The following is a 20,284-nucleotide window of genomic DNA, read 5'->3' on the forward strand; positions in this document are numbered from 1 at the left end:
ACTATACACTACACACTACACTATACACTACACTATACACTACACTATACACTACACTATACACTACACTATACACTACACTATACACTACACTACACACTACACTATACACTACACTACACACTACACTATACACTACACTACACACTACACTATACACTACACTATACACTACACTATACACTACACTATACACTACACTATACACTACACTACACTACACACTACACTATACACTACACTACACACTACACTATACACTACACTATACACTACACTATACACTACACTATACACTACACTATACACTACACTACACACTACACTATACACTACACTACACACTAGACACTATACACTACACTATACACTACACTATACACTACACTACACACTACACTATACACTACACTACACACTACACTATACACTACACTATACACTACACTACACACTACACTATACACTACACTACACACTACACTATACACTACACTATACGCTACACTACACACTACACTACACACTACACTATACACTACACTATACACTACACACTACACTATACACTACACTATACACTACACACTACACTACACACTACACTATACACTACACTATACACTACACTATACACTACACACTACACTACACACTACACTATACACTACACTATACACTACACACTACACTACACACTACACTATACACTACACTATACACTACACACTACACTACACACTACACTACACACTACACTATACACTACACTATACACTACACACTACACTACACACTACACTACACACTACACTACACACTACACTATACACTACACTATACACTAATGCTGTATTCGTGACGAATTGGCACGTTCTGTTTACGTGACAACCCTTACGAGTTGGCTGTGTCGGGTGGTGGCGGGTTTAACAACACATTTATATATTTACGCGATCTACCCCCAACCCCCCCAACACCCCCCCCAACCCCCCAGACCCCCCCCAACCCCCCTTACTGTGACGTAGCGAGAGAGGGTGGAGCCTTGAACCTGCCCACGTGACCACCGCGTCAGGAAGTTGATCCTCCGCTTTCGTTTTAACTCAGTCGACTTTCGTTCGTCGCGCAGTCGATGACAAAATAAAGTAAATAAAAAGCGCCGCGGGCGGTGGAGTTGTGAGAGATAAAAAGTCAATAATAATAAGTAAATATTAACAATAATAAGTAAATATTAACAATAATAAGTAAATATTGACAATAATAATAAGTAAATATTGACAATAATAAGTAAATATTAACAATAATAATAAGTAAATATTGACAATGATAAGTAAATATTGACAATAATAATAAGTAAATATTGACAATAATAAGTAAATATTAACAATAATAAGTAAATATTGACAATGATAAGTAAATATTGACAATAATAATAAGTAAATATTGACAATAATAAGTAAATATTGACAATAATAATAAGTAAATATTGACAATAATAAGTAAATATTGACAATGATAAGTAAATATTGACAATAATAATAAGTAAATATTGACAATAATAAGTAAATATTAACAATAATAAGTAAATATTGACAATGATAAGTAAATATTGACAATAATAATAAGTAAATATTGATAATAATAAGTAAATATTGACAATAATAATAAGTAAATATTGACAATAATAAGTAAATATTAACAATAATAAGTAAATATTGACAATGATAAGTAAATATTGACAATAATAATAAGTAAATATTAACAATGATAAGTAAATATTGACAATGATAAGTAAATATTGACAATAATAATAAGTAAATATTGACAATAATAAGTAAATATTAACAATAATAAGTAAATATTGACAATGATAAGTAAATATTGACAATAATAATAAGTAAATATTGATAATAATAAGTAAATATACATCCGCATCGATCGAGGCGCCATTTTGCATTGGCGTCAGAGCGGAGGTGCCGGGTCCAAAATGGCGAAGAAGGAGTTCTGCAGCCGTCTGGAGGGTGAACCCCCTGTCTGAGTCTGTGGGTCTGTCTGTGTGAGTCTATGGGTCTCTGTGTGAGTCTGTGGGTCTGTCTGTGTGAGTCTATGGGTCTCTGTGTGAGTCTATGGGTCTCTCTGTGAGTCTGTGGGTCTCTGTGTGAGTGAGTCTATGGGTACTCTCTGTCTGAGTCTGTGGGTCTGTCTGTGTGAGTCTATGGGTCTCTGTGTGAGTCTGTGGGTCTCTGTGTGAGTCTATGGGTCTCTGTGTGAGTCTATGGGTCTCTCTGTGAGTCTGTGGGTCTCTGTGTGAGTGAGTCTATGGGTACTCTCTGTGTGAGTCTGTGGGTCTCTGTGTGAGACTATGGGTCTCGGTGTGAGTCTGTGGGTCTCTGTGTGAGTCTGTGGGTCTCTGTGTGAGTCTATGGGTCTCTGTGTGAGTCTGTGGGTCTCTGTGTGAGTGAGTCTATGGGTACTCTCTGTGTGAGTCTGTGGGTCTCTGTGTGAGACTATGGGTCTCTGTCTGAGTCTGTGGGTCTGTCTGTGTGAGTCTATGGGTCTCTGTGTGAGTCTGTGGGTCTCTGTGTGAGTCTATGGGTCTCTGTGTGAGTCTATGGGTCTCTCTGTGAGTCTGTGGGTCTCTGTGTGAGTGAGTCTATGGGTACTCTCTGTGTGAGTCTGTGGGTCTCTGTGTGAGACTATGGGTCTCGGTGTGAGTCTGTGGGTCTCTGTGTGAGTCTGTGGGTCTCTGTGTGAGTCTATGGGTCTCTGTGTGAGTCTGTGGGTCTCTGTGTGAGTGAGTCTATGGGTACTCTCTGTGTGAGTCTGTGGGTCTCTGTGTGAGACTATGGGTCTCTGTCTGAGTCTGTGGGTCTGTCTGTGTGAGTCTATGGGTCTCTGTGTGAGTCTGTGGGTCTCTGTGTGAGTCTATGGGTCTCTGTGTGAGTCTGTGGGTCTCTGTGTGAGTCTGTGGGTCTCTGTGTGAGGCTATGGGTCTCTGTGTGAGTCTGTGGGTCTCTGTGTGAGTCTATGGGTCTCTGTGTGAGTCTGTGGGTCTCTGTGTGAGTCTGTGGGTCTCTGTGTGAGTCTATGGGTCTCTGTGTGAGTCTGTGGGTCTCTGTGTGAGTGAGTCTATGGGTACTCTCTGTGTGAGTCTGTGGGTCTCTGTGTGAGACTATGGGTCTCTGTGTGAGTCTGTGGGTCTCTGTGTGAGTCTGTGGGTCTCTGTGTGAGTCTATGGGTCTCTGTGTGAGTCTGTGGGTCTGTCTGTGTGAGTCTGTGGATCTTTCTGTGAGTTTGTGGGTCTGTTTGTGTGAGTCTGTGGGTCTGTCTGTGTGAGTCTGTGGGTCTGTCTGTGTGAGTCTGTGGATCTTTCTGTGAGTTTGTGGGTCTGTTTGTGTGAGTCTGTGGGTCTGTCTGTGTGATTCTGTGGATCTTTCTGTGAGTTTTTGGGTCTGTTTGTGTGAGTCTGTGGGTCTCTGTCTGAGTCTGTGGGTCTGTCTGTGTGAGTCTGTGGGTCTGTCTGTGAGTTTGTGGGTCTGTCTGTGTGAGTCTGTGGGTCTGTCTGTGTGAGTCTGTGGGTCTGTCTGTGTGAGTCTGTGGGTCTGTCTGTGTGAGTCTGTGGATCTTTCTGTGAGTTTGTGGGTCTGTTTGTGTGAGTCTGTGGGTCTGTCTGTGTGAGTCTGCGGGTCTGTCTGTGTGAGTCTGTGGATCTTTCTGTGAGTTTGTGGGTCTGTTTGTGTGAGTCTGTGGGTCTCTGTCTGAGTCTGTGGGTCTGTCTGTGTGAGTCTGTGGATCTTTCTGTGAGTTTGTGGGTCTGTTTGTGTAAGTCTGTGGGTCTCTGTGTGAGTCTGTGGGGCTCTGTGTGAGTCTATGGGTCTCTGTGTGAGTCTGTGGATCTCTGTCTGTGTCTATGGGTCTCTGTGTGAGTCTATGGGTCTCTGTGTGTGTCTATGGGTCTCTGTGTGAGTCTATGGGGCTCTGTGTGAGTCTGTGGGTCTCTGTGTGAGTCTGTGGGTCTCTGTGTGAGGCTATGGGTCTCTGTGTGAGTCTGTGGGTCTCTGTGCGAGTGAGTCTATGGGTACTCTCTGTGTGAGTCTGTGGGTCTCTGTGTGAGACTATGGGTCTCTGTGTGAGTCTGTGGGTCTCTGTGTGAGTCTGTGGGTCTCTGTGTGAGTCTATGGGTCTCTGTGTGAGTCTGTGGGTCTGTCTGTGTGAGTCTGTGGATCTTTCTGTGAGTTTGTGGGTCTGTTTGTGTGAGTCTGTGGGTCTGTCTGTGTGAGTCTGTGGGTCTGTCTGTGTGAGTCTGTGGATCTTTCTGTGAGTTTGTGGGTCTGTTTGTGTGAGTCTGTGGGTCTGTCTGTGTGAGTCTGTGGATCTTTCTGTGAGTTTTTGGGTCTGTTTGTGTGAGTCTGTGGGTCTCTGTCTGAGTCTGTGGGTCTGTCTGTGTGAGTCTGTGGATCTTTCTGTGAGTTTGTGGGTCTGTTTGTGTGAGTCTGTGGGTCTGTCTGTGTGAGTCTGTGGGTCTGTCTGTGTGAGTCTGTGGATCTTTCTGTGAGTTTGTGGGTCTGTTTGTGTGAGTCTGTGGGTCTCTGTCTGAGTCTGTGGGTCTGTCTGTGTGAGTCTGTGGATCTTTCTGTGAGTTTGTGGGTCTGTTTGTGTAAGTCTGTGGGTCTCTGTGTGAGTCTGTGGGGCTCTGTGTGAGTCTATGGGTCTCTGTGTGAGTCTGTGGATCTCTGTCTGTGTCTATGGGTCTCTGTGTGAGTCTATGGGTCTCTGTGTGTGTCTATGGGTCTCTGTGTGAGTCTATGGGGCTCTGTGTGAGTCTGTGGGTCTCTGTGTGAGTCTGTGGGTCTCTGTGTGAGGCTATGGGTCTCTGTGTGAGTCTGTGGGTCTCTGTGTGAGTGAGTCTATGGGTACTCTCTGTGTGAGTCTGTGGGTCTCTGTGTGAGACTATGGGTCTCTGTGTGAGTCTGTGGGTCTCTGTGTGAGTCTGTGGGTCTCTGTGTGAGTCTATGGGTCTCTGTGTGAGTCTGTGGGTCTGTCTGTGTGAGTCTGTGGATCTTTCTGTGAGTTTGTGGGTCTGTTTGTGTGAGTCTGTGGGTCTGTCTGTGTGAGTCTGTGGGTCTGTCTGTGTGAGTCTGTGGATCTTTCTGTGAGTTTGTGGGTCTGTTTGTGTGAGTCTGTGGGTCTGTCTGTGTGAGTCTGTGGATCTTTCTGTGAGTTTTTGGGTCTGTTTGTGTGAGTCTGTGGGTCTCTGTCTGAGTCTGTGGGTCTGTCTGTGTGAGTCTGTGGGTCTGTCTGTGAGTTTGTGGGTCTGTCTGTGTGAGTCTGTGGGTCTGTCTGTGTGAGTCTGTGGGTCTGTCTGTGTGAGTCTGTGGGTCTGTCTGTGTGAGTCTGTGGATCTTTCTGTGAGTTTGTGGGTCTGTTTGTGTGAGTCTGTGGGTCTGTCTGTGTGAGTCTGCGGGTCTGTCTGTGTGAGTCTGTGGATCTTTCTGTGAGTTTGTGGGTCTGTTTGTGTGAGTCTGTGGGTCTCTGTCTGAGTCTGTGGGTCTGTATGTGTGAGTCTGTGGATCTTTCTGTGAGTTTGTGGGTCTGTTTGTGTGAGTCTGTGGGTCTCTGTGTGAGTCTGTGGGGCTCTGTGTGAGTCTATGGGTCTCTGTGTGAGTCTGTGGATCTCTGTCTGTGTCTATGGGTCTCTGTGTGAGTCTATGGGTCTCTGTGTGTGTCTATGGGTCTCTGTGTGAGTCTATGGGGCTCTGTGTGAGTCTGTGGGTCTCTGTGTGAGTCTATGGGTCTATGTGAGTCTATGGGTCTCTGTGTGTGTCTATGGGTCTCTGTGTGAGTCTATGGGGCTCTGTGTGAGTCTATGGGTCTCTGTGTGAGTCTGTGGATCTCTGTCTGTGTCTATGGGTCTCTGTGTGAGTCTGTGGATCTGTGTGAGTCTATGGGTCTCTGTGTGAGTCTGTGGGTCTCTGTGTGAGTCTGTGGATCTCTGTGTGAGTCTATGGGTCTCTGTGTGAGTCTGTGGGTCTGTCTGTGTGAGTCTGTGGATCTTTCTGTGAGTTTGTGGGTCTGTTTGTGTGAGTCTGTGGGTCTGTCTGTGTGAGTCTGTGGATCTTTCTGTGAGTTTCTGGGTCTGTTTGTGTGAGTCTGTGGGTCTCTGTCTGAGTCTCTGGGTCTGTCTGTGTGAGTCTGTGGATCTGTGTGAGTCTATGGGTCTCTGTGTGAGTCTGTGGGTCTCTGTGTGAGTCTGTGGATCTCTGTGTGAGTCTATGGGTCTCTGTGTGAGTCTGTGGGTCTGTCTGTGTGAGTCTGTGGATCTTTCTGTGAGTTTGTGGGTCTGTTTGTGTAAGTCTGTGGGTCTCTGTGTGAGTCTATGGGTCTCTGTGTGAGTCTATGGGTCTCTATGTGAGTCTATGGGTCTCTGTGTGAGTCTATGGGTCTCTGTGTGAGGCTATGGGTCTCTGTGTGTGTCTATGGGTCTCTGTGTGAGTCTATGGGGCTCTGTGTGAGTCTGTGGGTCTCTGTGTGAGTCTATGGGTCTATGTGAGTCTATGGGTCTCTGTGTGTGTCTATGGGTTTCTGTGTGAGTCTATGGAGCTCTGTGTGAGTCTATGGGTCTCTGTGTGAGTCTGTGGATCTCTGTCTGTGTCTATGGGTCTCTGTGTGAGTCTGTGGATCTGTGTGAGTCTATGGGTCTCTGTGTGAGTCTGTGGGTCTCTGTGTGAGTCTGTGGATCTCTGTGTGAGTCTATGGGTCTCTGTGTGAGTCTGTGGGTCTCTGTGTGAGTCTATGGGTCTCTGTGTGAGGCTATGGGTCTCTGTGTGTGTCTATGGGTCTCTGTGTGAGTCTATGGGGCTCTGTGTGAGTCTATGGGTCTCTGTGTTAGTCTGTGGATCTCTGTCTGTGTCTATGGGTCTCTGTGTGAGTCTGTGGATCTGTGTGAGTCTATGGGTCTCTGTGTGAGTCTGTGGATCTCTGTCTGTGTCTATGGGTCTCTGTGTGAGTCTGTGGATCTGTGTGAGTCTATGGGTCTCTGTGTGAGTCTGTGGGTCTCTGTGTGAGTCTGTGGATCTCTGTGTGAGTCTATGGGTCTCTGTGTGAGTCTGTGGGTCTCTGTGTGAGTCTATGGGTCTCTGTGTGAGGCTAAGGGTCTCTGTGTGTGTCTATGGGTCTCTGTGTGAGTCTATGGGGCTCTGTGTGAGTCTATGGGTCTCTGTGTGAGTCTGTGGATCTCTGTCTGTGTCTATGGGTCTCTGTGTGAGTCTGTGGATCTGTGTGAGTCTATGGGTCTCTGTGTGAGTCTGTGGATCTCTGTCTGTGTCTATGGGTCTCTGTGTGAGTCTGTGGATCTGTGTGAGTCTATGGGTCTCTCTGTGAGTCTGTGGGTCTCTGTGTGAGTCTGTGGATCTCTGTGTGAGTCTATGGGTCTCTGTGTGAGTCTGTGGGTCTCTGTGTGAGTCTATGGGTCTCTGTGTGAGGCTATGGGTCTCTGTGTGTGTCTATGGGTCTCTGTGTGAGTCTATGGGGCTCTGTGTGAGGCTATGGGTCTCTGTGTGAGTCTGTTGATCTCTGTCTGTGTCTATGGGTCTCTGTGTGAGTCTGTGGATCTGTGTGAGTCTATGGGTCTCTGTGTGAGTCTGTGGGTCTCTGTGTGAGTCTGTGGATCTCTGTGTGAGTCTATGGGTCTCTGTGTGAGTCTGTGGGTCTGTCTGTGTGAGTCTGTGGATCTTTCTGTGAGTTTGTGGGTCTGTTTGTGTAAGTCTGTGGGTCTCTGTGTGAGTCTATGGGTCTCTGTGTGAGTCTATGGGTCTCTGTGTGAGTCTGTGGATCTTTCTGTGAGTTTGTGGGTCTGTTTGTGTGAGTCTGTGGGTCTCTGTGTTAGTCTGTGGGTCTGTCTGTGTGAGTCTGTGGATCTTTCTGTGAGTTTGTGGGTCTGTTTGTGTGAGTCTGTGGGTCTGTCTGTGTGAGTCTGTGGGTCTGTCTGTGTGAGTCTGTGGATCTTTTTGTGAGTTTGTGGGTCTGTTTGTGTGAGTCTGTGGGTCTGTCTGTGTGAGTCTGTGGGTCTGTCTGTGTGAGTCTGTGGGTCTGTCTGTGAGTTTGTGGGTCTGTCTGTGTGAGTCTGTGGGTCTGCCTGTGTGAGTCTGTGGGTCTGTCTGTGTGAGTCTGTGGGTCTGTCTGTGTGAGTCTGTGGATCTTTCTGTGAGTTTGTGGGTCTGTTTGTGTGAGTCTGTGGGTCTGTCTGTGTGAGTCTGCGGGTCTGTCTGTGTGAGTCTGTGGATCTTTCTGTGAGTTTGTGGGTCTGTTTGTGTGAGTCTGTGGGTCTCTGTCTGAGTCTGTGGGTCTGTCTGTGTGAGTCTGTGGATCTTTCTGTGAGTTTGTGGGTCTGTTTGTGTAAGTCTGTGGGTCTCTGTGTGAGTCTGTGGGGCTCTGTGTGAGTCTATGGGTCTCTGTGTGAGTCTGTGGATCTGTCTGTGTGAGTCTATGGGTCTCTGTGTGAGTCTGTGGGTCTCTGTGTGAGTCTATGGGTCTCTGTGTGAGTCTATGGGTCTCTCTGTGAGTCTGTGGGTCTCTGTGTGAGTGAGTCTATGGGTACTCTCTGTCTGAGTCTGTGGGTCTGTCTGTGTGAGTCTATGGGTCTCTGTGTGAGTCTGTGGGTCTCTGTGTGAGTCTATGGGTCTCTGTGTGAGTCTATGGGTCTCTCTGTGAGTCTGTGGGTCTCTGTGTGAGTGAGTCTATGGGTACTCTCTGTGTGAGTCTGTGGGTCTCTGTGTGAGACTATGGGTCTCGGTGTGAGTCTGTGGGTCTCTGTGTGAGTCTGTGGGTCTCTGTGTGAGTCTATGGGTCTCTGTGTGAGTCTGTGGGTCTCTGTGTGAGTGAGTCTATGGGTACTCTCTGTGTGAGTCTGTGGGTCTCTGTGTGAGACTATGGGTCTCTGTCTGAGTCTGTGGGTCTGTCTGTGTGAGTCTATGGGTCTCTGTGTGAGTCTGTGGGTCTCTGTGTGAGTCTATGGGTCTCTGTGTGAGTCTATGGGTCTCTCTGTGAGTCTGTGGGTCTCTGTGTGAGTGAGTCTATGGGTACTCTCTGTGTGAGTCTGTGGGTCTCTGTGTGAGACTATGGGTCTCGGTGTGAGTCTGTGGGTCTCTGTGTGAGTCTGTGGGTCTCTGTGTGAGTCTATGGGTCTCTGTGTGAGTCTGTGGGTCTCTGTGTGAGTGAGTCTATGGGTACTCTCTGTGTGAGTCTGTGGGTCTCTGTGTGAGACTATGGGTCTCTGTCTGAGTCTGTGGGTCTGTCTGTGTGAGTCTATGGGTCTCTGTGTGAGTCTGTGGGTCTCTGTGTGAGTCTATGGGTCTCTGTGTGAGTCTGTGGGTCTCTGTGTGAGTCTGTGGGTCTCTGTGTGAGGCTATGGGTCTCTGTGTGAGTCTGTGGGTCTCTGTGTGAGTCTATGGGTCTCTGTGTGAGTCTGTGGGTCTCTGTGTGAGTCTGTGGGTCTCTGTGTGAGTCTATGGGTCTCTGTGTGAGTCTGTGGGTCTCTGTGTGAGTGAGTCTATGGGTACTCTCTGTGTGAGTCTGTGGGTCTCTGTGTGAGACTATGGGTCTCTGTGTGAGTCTGTGGGTCTCTGTGTGAGTCTGTGGGTCTCTGTGTGAGTCTATGGGTCTCTGTGTGAGTCTGTGGGTCTGTCTGTGTGAGTCTGTGGATCTTTCTGTGAGTTTGTGGGTCTGTTTGTGTGAGTCTGTGGGTCTGTCTGTGTGAGTCTGTGGGTCTGTCTGTGTGAGTCTGTGGATCTTTCTGTGAGTTTGTGGGTCTGTTTGTGTGAGTCTGTGGGTCTGTCTGTGTGAGTCTGTGGATCTTTCTGTGAGTTTTTGGGTCTGTTTGTGTGAGTCTGTGGGTCTCTGTCTGAGTCTGTGGGTCTGTCTGTGTGAGTCTGTGGGTCTGTCTGTGAGTTTGTGGGTCTGTCTGTGTGAGTCTGTGGGTCTGTCTGTGTGAGTCTGTGGGTCTGTCTGTGTGAGTCTGTGGGTCTGTCTGTGTGAGTCTGTGGATCTTTCTGTGAGTTTGTGGGTCTGTTTGTGTGAGTCTGTGGGTCTGTCTGTGTGAGTCTGCGGGTCTGTCTGTGTGAGTCTGTGGATCTTTCTGTGAGTTTGTGGGTCTGTTTGTGTGAGTCTGTGGGTCTCTGTCTGAGTCTGTGGGTCTGTCTGTGTGAGTCTGTGGATCTTTCTGTGAGTTTGTGGGTCTGTTTGTGTAAGTCTGTGGGTCTCTGTGTGAGTCTGTGGGGCTCTGTGTGAGTCTATGGGTCTCTGTGTGAGTCTGTGGATCTCTGTCTGTGTCTATGGGTCTCTGTGTGAGTCTATGGGTCTCTGTGTGTGTCTATGGGTCTCTGTGTGAGTCTATGGGGCTCTGTGTGAGTCTGTGGGTCTCTGTGTGAGTCTGTGGGTCTCTGTGTGAGGCTATGGGTCTCTGTGTGAGTCTGTGGGTCTCTGTGTGAGTGAGTCTATGGGTACTCTCTGTGTGAGTCTGTGGGTCTCTGTGTGAGACTATGGGTCTCTGTGTGAGTCTGTGGGTCTCTGTGTGAGTCTGTGGGTCTCTGTGTGAGTCTATGGGTCTCTGTGTGAGTCTGTGGGTCTGTCTGTGTGAGTCTGTGGATCTTTCTGTGAGTTTGTGGGTCTGTTTGTGTGAGTCTGTGGGTCTGTCTGTGTGAGTCTGTGGGTCTGTCTGTGTGAGTCTGTGGATCTTTCTGTGAGTTTGTGGGTCTGTTTGTGTGAGTCTGTGGGTCTGTCTGTGTGAGTCTGTGGATCTTTCTGTGAGTTTTTGGGTCTGTTTGTGTGAGTCTGTGGGTCTCTGTCTGAGTCTGTGGGTCTGTCTGTGTGAGTCTGTGGATCTTTCTGTGAGTTTGTGGGTCTGTTTGTGTGAGTCTGTGGGTCTGTCTGTGTGAGTCTGTGGGTCTGTCTGTGTGAGTCTGTGGATCTTTCTGTGAGTTTGTGGGTCTGTTTGTGTGAGTCTGTGGGTCTCTGTCTGAGTCTGTGGGTCTGTCTGTGTGAGTCTGTGGATCTTTCTGTGAGTTTGTGGGTCTGTTTGTGTAAGTCTGTGGGTCTCTGTGTGAGTCTGTGGGGCTCTGTGTGAGTCTATGGGTCTCTGTGTGAGTCTGTGGATCTCTGTCTGTGTATGGGTCTCTGTGTGAGTCTATGGGTCTCTGTGTGTGTCTATGGGTCTCTGTGTGAGTCTATGGGGCTCTGTGTGAGTCTGTGGGTCTCTGTGTGAGTCTGTGGGTCTCTGTGTGAGGCTATGGGTCTCTGTGTGAGTCTGTGGGTCTCTGTGTGAGTGAGTCTATGGGTACTCTCTGTGTGAGTCTGTGGGTCTCTGTGTGAGACTATGGGTCTCTGTGTGAGTCTGTGGGTCTCTGTGTGAGTCTGTGGGTCTCTGTGTGAGTCTATGGGTCTCTGTGTGAGTCTGTGGGTCTGTCTGTGTGAGTCTGTGGATCTTTCTGTGAGTTTGTGGGTCTGTTTGTGTGAGTCTGTGGGTCTGTCTGTGTGAGTCTGTGGGTCTGTCTGTGTGAGTCTGTGGATCTTTCTGTGAGTTTGTGGGTCTGTTTGTGTGAGTCTGTGGGTCTGTCTGTGTGAGTCTGTGGATCTTTCTGTGAGTTTTTGGGTCTGTTTGTGTGAGTCTGTGGGTCTCTGTCTGAGTCTGTGGGTCTGTCTGTGTGAGTCTGTGGGTCTGTCTGTGAGTTTGTGGGTCTGTCTGTGTGAGTCTGTGGGTCTGTCTGTGTGAGTCTGTGGGTCTGTCTGTGTGAGTCTGTGGGTCTGTCTGTGTGAGTCTGTGGATCTTTCTGTGAGTTTGTGGGTCTGTTTGTGTGAGTCTGTGGGTCTGTCTGTGTGAGTCTGCGGGTCTGTCTGTGTGAGTCTGTGGATCTTTCTGTGAGTTTGTGGGTCTGTTTGTGTGAGTCTGTGGGTCTCTGTCTGAGTCTGTGGGTCTGTATGTGTGAGTCTGTGGATCTTTCTGTGAGTTTGTGGGTCTGTTTGTGTGAGTCTGTGGGTCTCTGTGTGAGTCTGTGGGGCTCTGTGTGAGTATATGGGTCTCTGTGTGAGTCTGTGGATCTCTGTCTGTGTCTATGGGTCTCTGTGTGAGTCTATGGGTCTCTGTGTGTGTCTATGGGTCTCTGTGTGAGTCTATGGGGCTCTGTGTGAGTCTGTGGGTCTCTGTGTGAGTCTATGGGTCTATGTGAGTCTATGGGTCTCTGTGTGTGTCTATGGGTCTCTGTGTGAGTCTATGGGGCTCTGTGTGAGTCTATGGGTCTCTGTGTGAGTCTGTTGATCTCTGTCTGTGTCTATGGGTCTCTGTGTGAGTCTGTGGATCTGTGTGAGTCTATGGGTCTCTGTGTGAGTCTGTGGGTCTCTGTGTGAGTCTGTGGATCTCTGTGTGAGTCTATGGGTCTCTGTGTGAGTCTGTGGGTCTGTCTGTGTGAGTCTGTGGATCTTTCTGTGAGTTTGTGGGTCTGTTTGTGTGAGTCTGTGGGTCTGTCTGTGTGAGTCTGTGGATCTTTCTGTGAGTTTCTGGGTCTGTTTGTGTGAGTCTGTGGGTCTCTGTCTGAGTCTCTGGGTCTGTCTGTGTGAGTCTGTGGATCTGTGTGAGTCTATGGGTCTCTGTGTGAGTCTGTGGGTCTCTGTGTGAGTCTGTGGATCTCTGTGTGAGTCTATGGGTCTCTGTGTGAGTCTGTGGGTCTGTCTGTGTGAGTCTGTGGATCTTTCTGTGAGTTTGTGGGTCTGTTTGTGTAAGTCTGTGGGTCTCTGTGTGAGTCTATGGGTCTCTGTGTGAGTCTATGGGTCTCTATGTGAGTCTATGGGTCTCTGTGTGAGTCTATGGGTCTCTGTGTGAGGCTATGGGTCTCTGTGTGTGTCTATGGGTCTCTGTGTGAGTCTATGGGGCTCTGTGTGAGTCTGTGGGTCTCTGTGTGAGTCTATGGGTCTATGTGAGTCTATGGGTCTCTGTGTGTGTCTATGGGTTTCTGTGTGAGTCTATGGAGCTCTGTGTGAGTCTATGGGTCTCTGTGTGAGTCTGTGGATCTCTGTCTGTGTCTATGGGTCTCTGTGTGAGTCTGTGGATCTGTGTGAGTCTATGGGTCTCTGTGTGAGTCTGTGGGTCTCTGTGTGAGTCTGTGGATCTCTGTGTGAGTCTATGGGTCTCTGTGTGAGTCTGTGGGTCTCTGTGTGAGTCTATGGGTCTCTGTGTGAGGCTATGGGTCTCTGTGTGTGTCTATGGGTCTCTGTGTGAGTCTATGGGGCTCTGTGTGAGTCTATGGGTCTCTGTGTTAGTCTGTGGATCTCTGTCTGTGTCTATGGGTCTCTGTGTGAGTCTGTGGATCTGTGTGAGTCTATGGGTCTCTGTGTGAGTCTGTGGATCTCTGTCTGTGTCTATGGGTCTCTGTGTGAGTCTGTGGATCTGTGTGAGTCTATGGGTCTCTGTGTGAGTCTGTGGGTCTCTGTGTGAGTCTGTGGATCTCTGTGTGAGTCTATGGGTCTCTGTGTGAGTCTGTGGGGCTCTGTGTGAGTCTATGGGTCTCTGTGTGAGTCTGTGGATCTCTGTCTGTGTCTATGGGTCTCTGTGTGAGTCTATGGGTCTCTGTGTGTGTCTATGGGTCTCTGTGTGAGTCTATGGGGCTCTGTGTGAGTCTGTGGGTCTCTGTGTGAGTCTGTGGGTCTCTGTGTGAGGCTATGGGTCTCTGTGTGAGTCTGTGGGTCTCTGTGTGAGTGAGTCTATGGGTACTCTCTGTGTGAGTCTGTGGGTCTCTGTGTGAGACTATGGGTCTCTGTGTGAGTCTGTGGGTCTCTGTGTGAGTCTGTGGGTCTCTGTGTGAGTCTATGGGTCTCTGTGTGAGTCTGTGGGTCTGTCTGTGTGAGTCTGTGGATCTTTCTGTGAGTTTGTGGGTCTGTTTGTGTGAGTCTGTGGGTCTGTCTGTGTGAGTCTGTGGGTCTGTCTGTGTGAGTCTGTGGATCTTTCTGTGAGTTTGTGGGTCTGTTTGTGTGAGTCTGTGGGTCTGTCTGTGTGAGTCTGTGGATCTTTCTGTGAGTTTTTGGGTCTGTTTGTGTGAGTCTGTGGGTCTCTGTCTGAGTCTGTGGGTCTGTCTGTGTGAGTCTGTGGGTCTGTCTGTGAGTTTGTGGGTCTGTCTGTGTGAGTCTGTGGGTCTGTCTGTGTGAGTCTGTGGGTCTGTCTGTGTGAGTCTGTGGGTCTGTCTGTGTGAGTCTGTGGATCTTTCTGTGAGTTTGTGGGTCTGTTTGTGTGAGTCTGTGGGTCTGTCTGTGTGAGTCTGCGGGTCTGTCTGTGTGAGTCTGTGGATCTTTCTGTGAGTTTGTGGGTCTGTTTGTGTGAGTCTGTGGGTCTCTGTCTGAGTCTGTGGGTCTGTATGTGTGAGTCTGTGGATCTTTCTGTGAGTTTGTGGGTCTGTTTGTGTGAGTCTGTGGGTCTCTGTGTGAGTCTGTGGGGCTCTGTGTGAGTCTATGGGTCTCTGTGTGAGTCTGTGGATCTCTGTCTGTGTCTATGGGTCTCTGTGTGAGTCTATGGGTCTCTGTGTGTGTCTATGGGTCTCTGTGTGAGTCTATGGGGCTCTGTGTGAGTCTGTGGGTCTCTGTGTGAGTCTATGGGTCTATGTGAGTCTATGGGTCTCTGTGTGTGTCTATGGGTCTCTGTGTGAGTCTATGGGGCTCTGTGTGAGTCTATGGGTCTCTGTGTGAGTCTGTGGATCTCTGTCTGTGTCTATGGGTCTCTGTGTGAGTCTGTGGATCTGTGTGAGTCTATGGGTCTCTGTGTGAGTCTGTGGGTCTCTGTGTGAGTCTGTGGATCTCTGTGTGAGTCTATGGGTCTCTGTGTGAGTCTGTGGGTCTGTCTGTGTGAGTCTGTGGATCTTTCTGTGAGTTTGTGGGTCTGTTTGTGTGAGTCTGTGGGTCTGTCTGTGTGAGTCTGTGGATCTTTCTGTGAGTTTCTGGGTCTGTTTGTGTGAGTCTGTGGGTCTCTGTCTGAGTCTCTGGGTCTGTCTGTGTGAGTCTGTGGATCTGTGTGAGTCTATGGGTCTCTGTGTGAGTCTGTGGGTCTCTGTGTGAGTCTGTGGATCTCTGTGTGAGTCTATGGGTCTCTGTGTGAGTCTGTGGGTCTGTCTGTGTGAGTCTGTGGATCTTTCTGTGAGTTTGTGGGTCTGTTTGTGTAAGTCTGTGGGTCTCTGTGTGAGTCTATGGGTCTCTGTGTGAGTCTATGGGTCTCTATGTGAGTCTATGGGTCTCTGTGTGAGTCTATGGGTCTCTGTGTGAGGCTATGGGTCTCTGTGTGTGTCTATGGGTCTCTGTGTGAGTCTATGGGGCTCTGTGTGAGTCTGTGGGTCTCTGTGTGAGTCTATGGGTCTATGTGAGTCTATGGGTCTCTGTGTGTGTCTATGGGTTTCTGTGTGAGTCTATGGAGCTCTGTGTGAGTCTATGGGTCTCTGTGTGAGTCTGTGGATCTCTGTCTGTGTCTATGGGTCTCTGTGTGAGTCTGTGGATCTGTGTGAGTCTATGGGTCTCTGTGTGAGTCTGTGGGTCTCTGTGTGAGTCTGTGGATCTCTGTGTGAGTCTATGGGTCTCTGTGTGAGTCTGTGGGTCTCTGTGTGAGTCTATGGGTCTCTGTGTGAGGCTATGGGTCTCTGTGTGTGTCTATGGGTCTCTGTGTGAGTCTATGGGGCTCTGTGTGAGTCTATGGGTCTCTGTGTTAGTCTGTGGATCTCTGTCTGTGTCTATGGGTCTCTGTGTGAGTCTGTGGATCTGTGTGAGTCTATGGGTCTCTGTGTGAGTCTGTGGATCTCTGTCTGTGTCTATGGGTCTCTGTGTGAGTCTGTGGATCTGTGTGAGTCTATGGGTCTCTGTGTGAGTCTGTGGGTCTCTGTGTGAGTCTGTGGATCTCTGTGTGAGTCTATGGGTCTCTGTGTGAGTCTGTGGGTCTCTGTGTGAGTCTATGGGTCTCTGTGTGAGGCTAAGGGTCTCTGTGTGTGTCTATGGGTCTCTGTGTGAGTCTATGGGGCTCTGTGTGAGTCTATGGGTCTCTGTGTGAGTCTGTGGATCTCTGTCTGTGTCTATGGGTCTCTGTGTGAGTCTGTGGATCTGTGTGAGTCTATGGGTCTCTGTGTGAGTCTGTGGATCTCTGTCTGTGTCTATGGGTCTCTGTGTGAGTCTGTGGATCTGTGTGAGTCTATGGGTCTCTCTGTGAGTCTGTGGGTCTCTGTGTGAGTCTGTGGATCTCTGTGTGAGTCTATGGGTCTCTGTGTGAGTCTGTGGGTCTCTGTGTGAGTCTATGGGTCTCTGTGTGAGGCTATGGGTCTCTGTGTGTGTCTATGGGTCTCTGTGTGAGTCTATGGGGCTCTGTGTGAGGCTATGGGTCTCTGTGTGAGTCTGTTGATCTCTGTCTGTGTCTATGGGTCTCTGTGTGAGTCTGTGGATCTGTGTGAGTCTATGGGTCTCTGTGTGAGTCTGTGGGTCTCTGTGTGAGTCTGTGGATCTCTGTGTGAGTCTATGGGTCTCTGTGTGAGTCTGTGGGTCTGTCTGTGTGAGTCTGTGGATCTTTCTGTGAGTTTGTGGGTCTGTTTGTGTAAGTCTGTGGGTCTCTGTGTGAGTCTATGGGTCTCTGTGTGAGTCTATGGGTCTCTGTGTGAGTCTGTGGATCTTTCTGTGAGTTTGTGGGTTTGTTTGTGTGAGTCTGTGGGTCTCTGTGTGAGTCTGTGGGTCTGTCTGTGTGAGTCTGTGGATCTTTCTGTGAGTTTGTGGGTCTGTTTGTGTGAGTCTGTGGGTCTGTCTGTGTGAGTCTGTGGGTCTGTCTGTGTGAGTCTGTGGATCTTTCTGTGAGTTTGTGGGTCTGTTTGTGTGAGTCTGTGGGTCTGTCTGTGTGAGTCTGTGGGTCTGTCTGTGTGAGTCTGTGGGTCTGTCTGTGAGTTTGTGGGTCTGTCTGTGTGAGTCTGTGGGTCTGTCTGTGTGAGTCTGTGGGTCTGTCTGTGTGAGTCTGTGGGTCTGTCTGTGTGAGTCTGTGGATCTTTCTGTGAGTTTGTGGGTCTGTTTGTGTGAGTCTGTGGGTCTGTCTGTGTGAGTCTGCGGGTCTGTCTGTGTGAGTCTGTGGATCTTTCTGTGAGTTTGTGGGTCTGTTTGTGTGAGTCTGTGGGTCTCTGTCTGAGTCTGTGGGTCTGTCTGTGTGAGTCTGTGGATCTTTCTGTGAGTTTGTGGGTCTGTTTGTGTAAGTCTGTGGGTCTCTGTGTGAGTCTGTGGGGCTCTGTGTGAGTCTATGGGTCTCTGTGTGAGTCTGTGGATCTCTGTCTGTGTCTATGGGTCTCTGTGTGAGTCTATGGGTCTCTGTGTGTGTCTATGGGTCTCTGTGTGAGTCTATGGGGCTCTGTGTGAGTCTGTGGGTCTCTGTGTGAGTCTATGGGTCTATGTGAGTCTATGGGTCTCTGTGTGTGTCTATGGGTCTCTGTGTGAGTCTATGGGGCTCTGTGTGAGTCTGTGGATCTCTGTCTGTGTCTATGGGTCTCTGTGTGAGTCTGTGGATCTGTGTGAGTCTATGGGTCTCTGTGTGAGTCTGTGGATCTCTGTCTGTGTCTATGGGTCTCTGTATGAGTCTGTGGATCTGTGTGAGTCTATGGGTCTCTGTGTGAGTCTGTGGGTCTCTGTGTGAGTCTGTGGATCTCTGTGTGAGTCTATGGGTCTCTGTGTGAGTCTGTGGGTCTCTGTGTGAGTCTATGGGTCTCTGTGTGAGGCTATGGGTCTCTGTGTGTGTCTATGGGTCTCTGTGTGAGTCTATGGGGCTCTGTGTGAGTCTATGGGTCTCTGTGTGAGTCTGTGGATCTCTGTCTGTGTCTATGGGTCTCTGTGTGAGTCTGTGGATCTGTGTGAGTCTATGAGTCTCTGTGTGAGTCTGTGGGTCTCTGTGTGAGTCTGTGGATCTCTGTGTGAGTCTATGGGTCTCTGTGTGAGTCTGTGGGTCTGTCTGTGTGAGTCTGTGGATTTTTCTGTGAGTTTGTGGGTCTGTTTGTGTAAGTCTGTGGGTCTCTGTGTGAGTCTATGGGTCTCTGTGTGAGTCTATGGGTCTCTGTGTGAGTCTGTGGATCTTTCTGTGAGTTTGTGGGTCTGTTTGTGTGAGTCTGTGGGTCTCTGTGTGAGTCTGTGGGTCTGTCTGTGTGAGTCTGTGGATCTTTCTGTGAGTTTGTGGGTCTGTTTGTGTGAGTCTGTGGGTCTGTCTGTGTGAGTCTATGGGTCTGTCTGTGTGAGTCTGTGGATCTTTCTGTGAGTTTGTGGGTCTGTTTGTGTGAGTCTGTGGGTCTGTCTGTGTGAGTCTGTGGGTCTGTCTGTGTGAGTCTGTGGGTCTGTCTGTGAGTTTGTGGGTCTGTCTGTGTGAGTCTGTGGGTCTATCTATGTGAGTCTGTGGGTCTGTCTGTGTGAGTCTGTGGGTCTGTCTGTGTGAGTCTGTGGATCTTTCTGTGAGTTTGTGGGTCTGTTTGTGTGAGTCTGTGGGTCTGTCTGTGTGAGTCTGCGGGTCTGTCTGTATGAGTCTGTGGATCTTTCTGTGAGTTTGTGGGTCTGTTTGTGTGAGTCTGTGGGTCTCTGTCTGAGTCTCTGGGTCTGTCTGTGTGAGTCTGTGGATCTTTCTGTGAGTTTGTGGGTCTGTTTGTGTAAGTCTGTGGGTCTCTGTGTGAGTCTGTGGGGCTCTGTGTGAGTCTATGGGTCTCTGTGTGAGTCTGTGGATCTCTGTCTGTGTCTATGGGTCTCTGTGTGAGTCTATGGGTCTCTGTGTGTGTCTATGGGTCTCTGTGTGAGTCTATGGGGCTCTGTGTGAGTCTGTGGGTCTCTGTGTGAGTCTATGGGTCTATGTGAGTCTATGGGTCTCTGTGTGTGTCTATGGGTCTCTGTGTGAGTCTATGGGGCTCTGTGTGAGTCTGTGGATCTCTGTCTGTGTCTATGGGTCTCTGTGTGAGTCTGTGGATCTGTGTGAGTCTATGGGTCTCTGTGTGAGTCTGTGGGTCTCTGTGTGAGTCTGTGGATCTCTGTGTGAGTCTATGGGTCTCTGTGTGAGTCTGTGGGTCTGTCTGTGTGAGTCTGTGGATCTTTCTGTGAGTTTGTGGGTCTGTTTGTGTCAGTCTGTGGGTCTCTGTGTGAGTCTATGGGTCTCTGTGTGAGTCTATGGGTCTCTATGTGAGTCTATGGGTCTCTGTGTGAGTCTGTGGGTCTCTGTGTGAGGCTATGGGTCTCTGTGTGTGTCTATGGGTCTCTGTGTGAGTCTATGGGGCTCTGTGTGAGTCTGTGGGTCTCTGTGTGAGTCTATGGGTCTATGTGAGTCTATGGGTCTCTGTGTGTGTCTATGGGTCTCTGTGTGAGTCTATGGGGCTCTGTGTGAGTCTATGGGTCTCTGTGTGAGTCTGTGGATCTCTGTCTGTGTCTATGGGTCTCTGTGTGAGTCTGTGGATCTGTGTGAGTCTATGGGTCTGTCTGTGTGAGTCTGTGGATCTTTCTGTGAGTTTGTGGGTCTGTTTGTGTAAGTCTGTGGGTCTCTGTGTGAGTCTATGGGTCTTTGTGTGAGTCTATGGGTCTCTATGTGAGTCAATGGGTCTCTGTGTGAGTCTATGGGTCTCTGTGTGAGTCTGTGGGTCTCTGTGTGAGTCTATGGGTCTCTGTGTGAGTCTGTGGGTCTCTGTGTGAGTCTGTGTGTCTCTGTGTGAGTCTATGGGTCTCTGTGTGAGTCTATGGGTCTCTGTGTGAGTCTATGGGTCTCTGTGTGAGTCTATGGGTCTCTGTGTGAGTCTATGGGTCTCTGTGTGTATCTATGGGTCTCTGTGTGAGTCTACGGGTCTCTGTGTGAGTAGTCTGTGGGTCTCTGTGTGAGTCTGTGGGTCTCTGTGTGAGTTTAGGGGTCTCTGTGTGAGTCTGTGGATCTCTGTGTGAGTCTGTGGGTCTCTGTGTGAGTCTATGGGTCTCTGTGTGAGTCTATGGGTCTCTGTGTGAGTCTGTGGGTCTCTGTGTGAGTCTATGGGTCTCTGTGTGAGTCTATGGGTCTCTGTGAGTCTATGGGTCTCTGTGTGAGTCTATGGGTCTGTGTGTGTGTCTATGGGTCTCTGTGTGAGTCTTTGGGGCTCTGTGTGAGTCTATGGGTCTCTGTGTGAGTCTATGGGTCTCTGTGTGAGTCTATGGGTCTCTGAGTGAGTCTATGGGTCTCTGTGAGTCTATGGGTCTCTGTGTGAGTATATGGGTCTCTGTGTGTGTCTATAGGTCTCTGTGTGTGTCTATGGGTCTCTGTGTG

At 49.1% G+C, this 20,284-nt stretch overlaps 1 protein-coding gene across 1 annotated transcript in view; it reads left to right on the forward strand.

Annotated features, from left to right (window-relative positions):
- Nucleotides 1–1,903: 1,903 nt before the first annotated feature.
- Nucleotides 1,904–20,284, forward strand: part of LOC133360772 (uncharacterized) — a 38,023-nt gene continuing 19,642 nt past the window's right edge. Inside the window, exon 1 of the mRNA XM_061579636.1 lies at nt 1,904–2,018. Coding sequence (XP_061435620.1) covers nt 1,985–2,018 — 34 coding nt within the window. The 5' untranslated portion in view covers nt 1,904–1,984. The remainder of the gene's footprint in view (nt 2,019–20,284) is intronic.

The sequence above is a fragment of the Lethenteron reissneri genome, chromosome 69 (assembly GCF_015708825.2).
Source record: "Lethenteron reissneri isolate LAM-NWPU_2019-01 chromosome 69, ASM1570882v1, whole genome shotgun sequence".
In the NCBI taxonomy this organism is placed as follows: Eukaryota; Metazoa; Chordata; class Hyperoartia; order Petromyzontiformes; family Petromyzontidae; genus Lethenteron; species Lethenteron reissneri.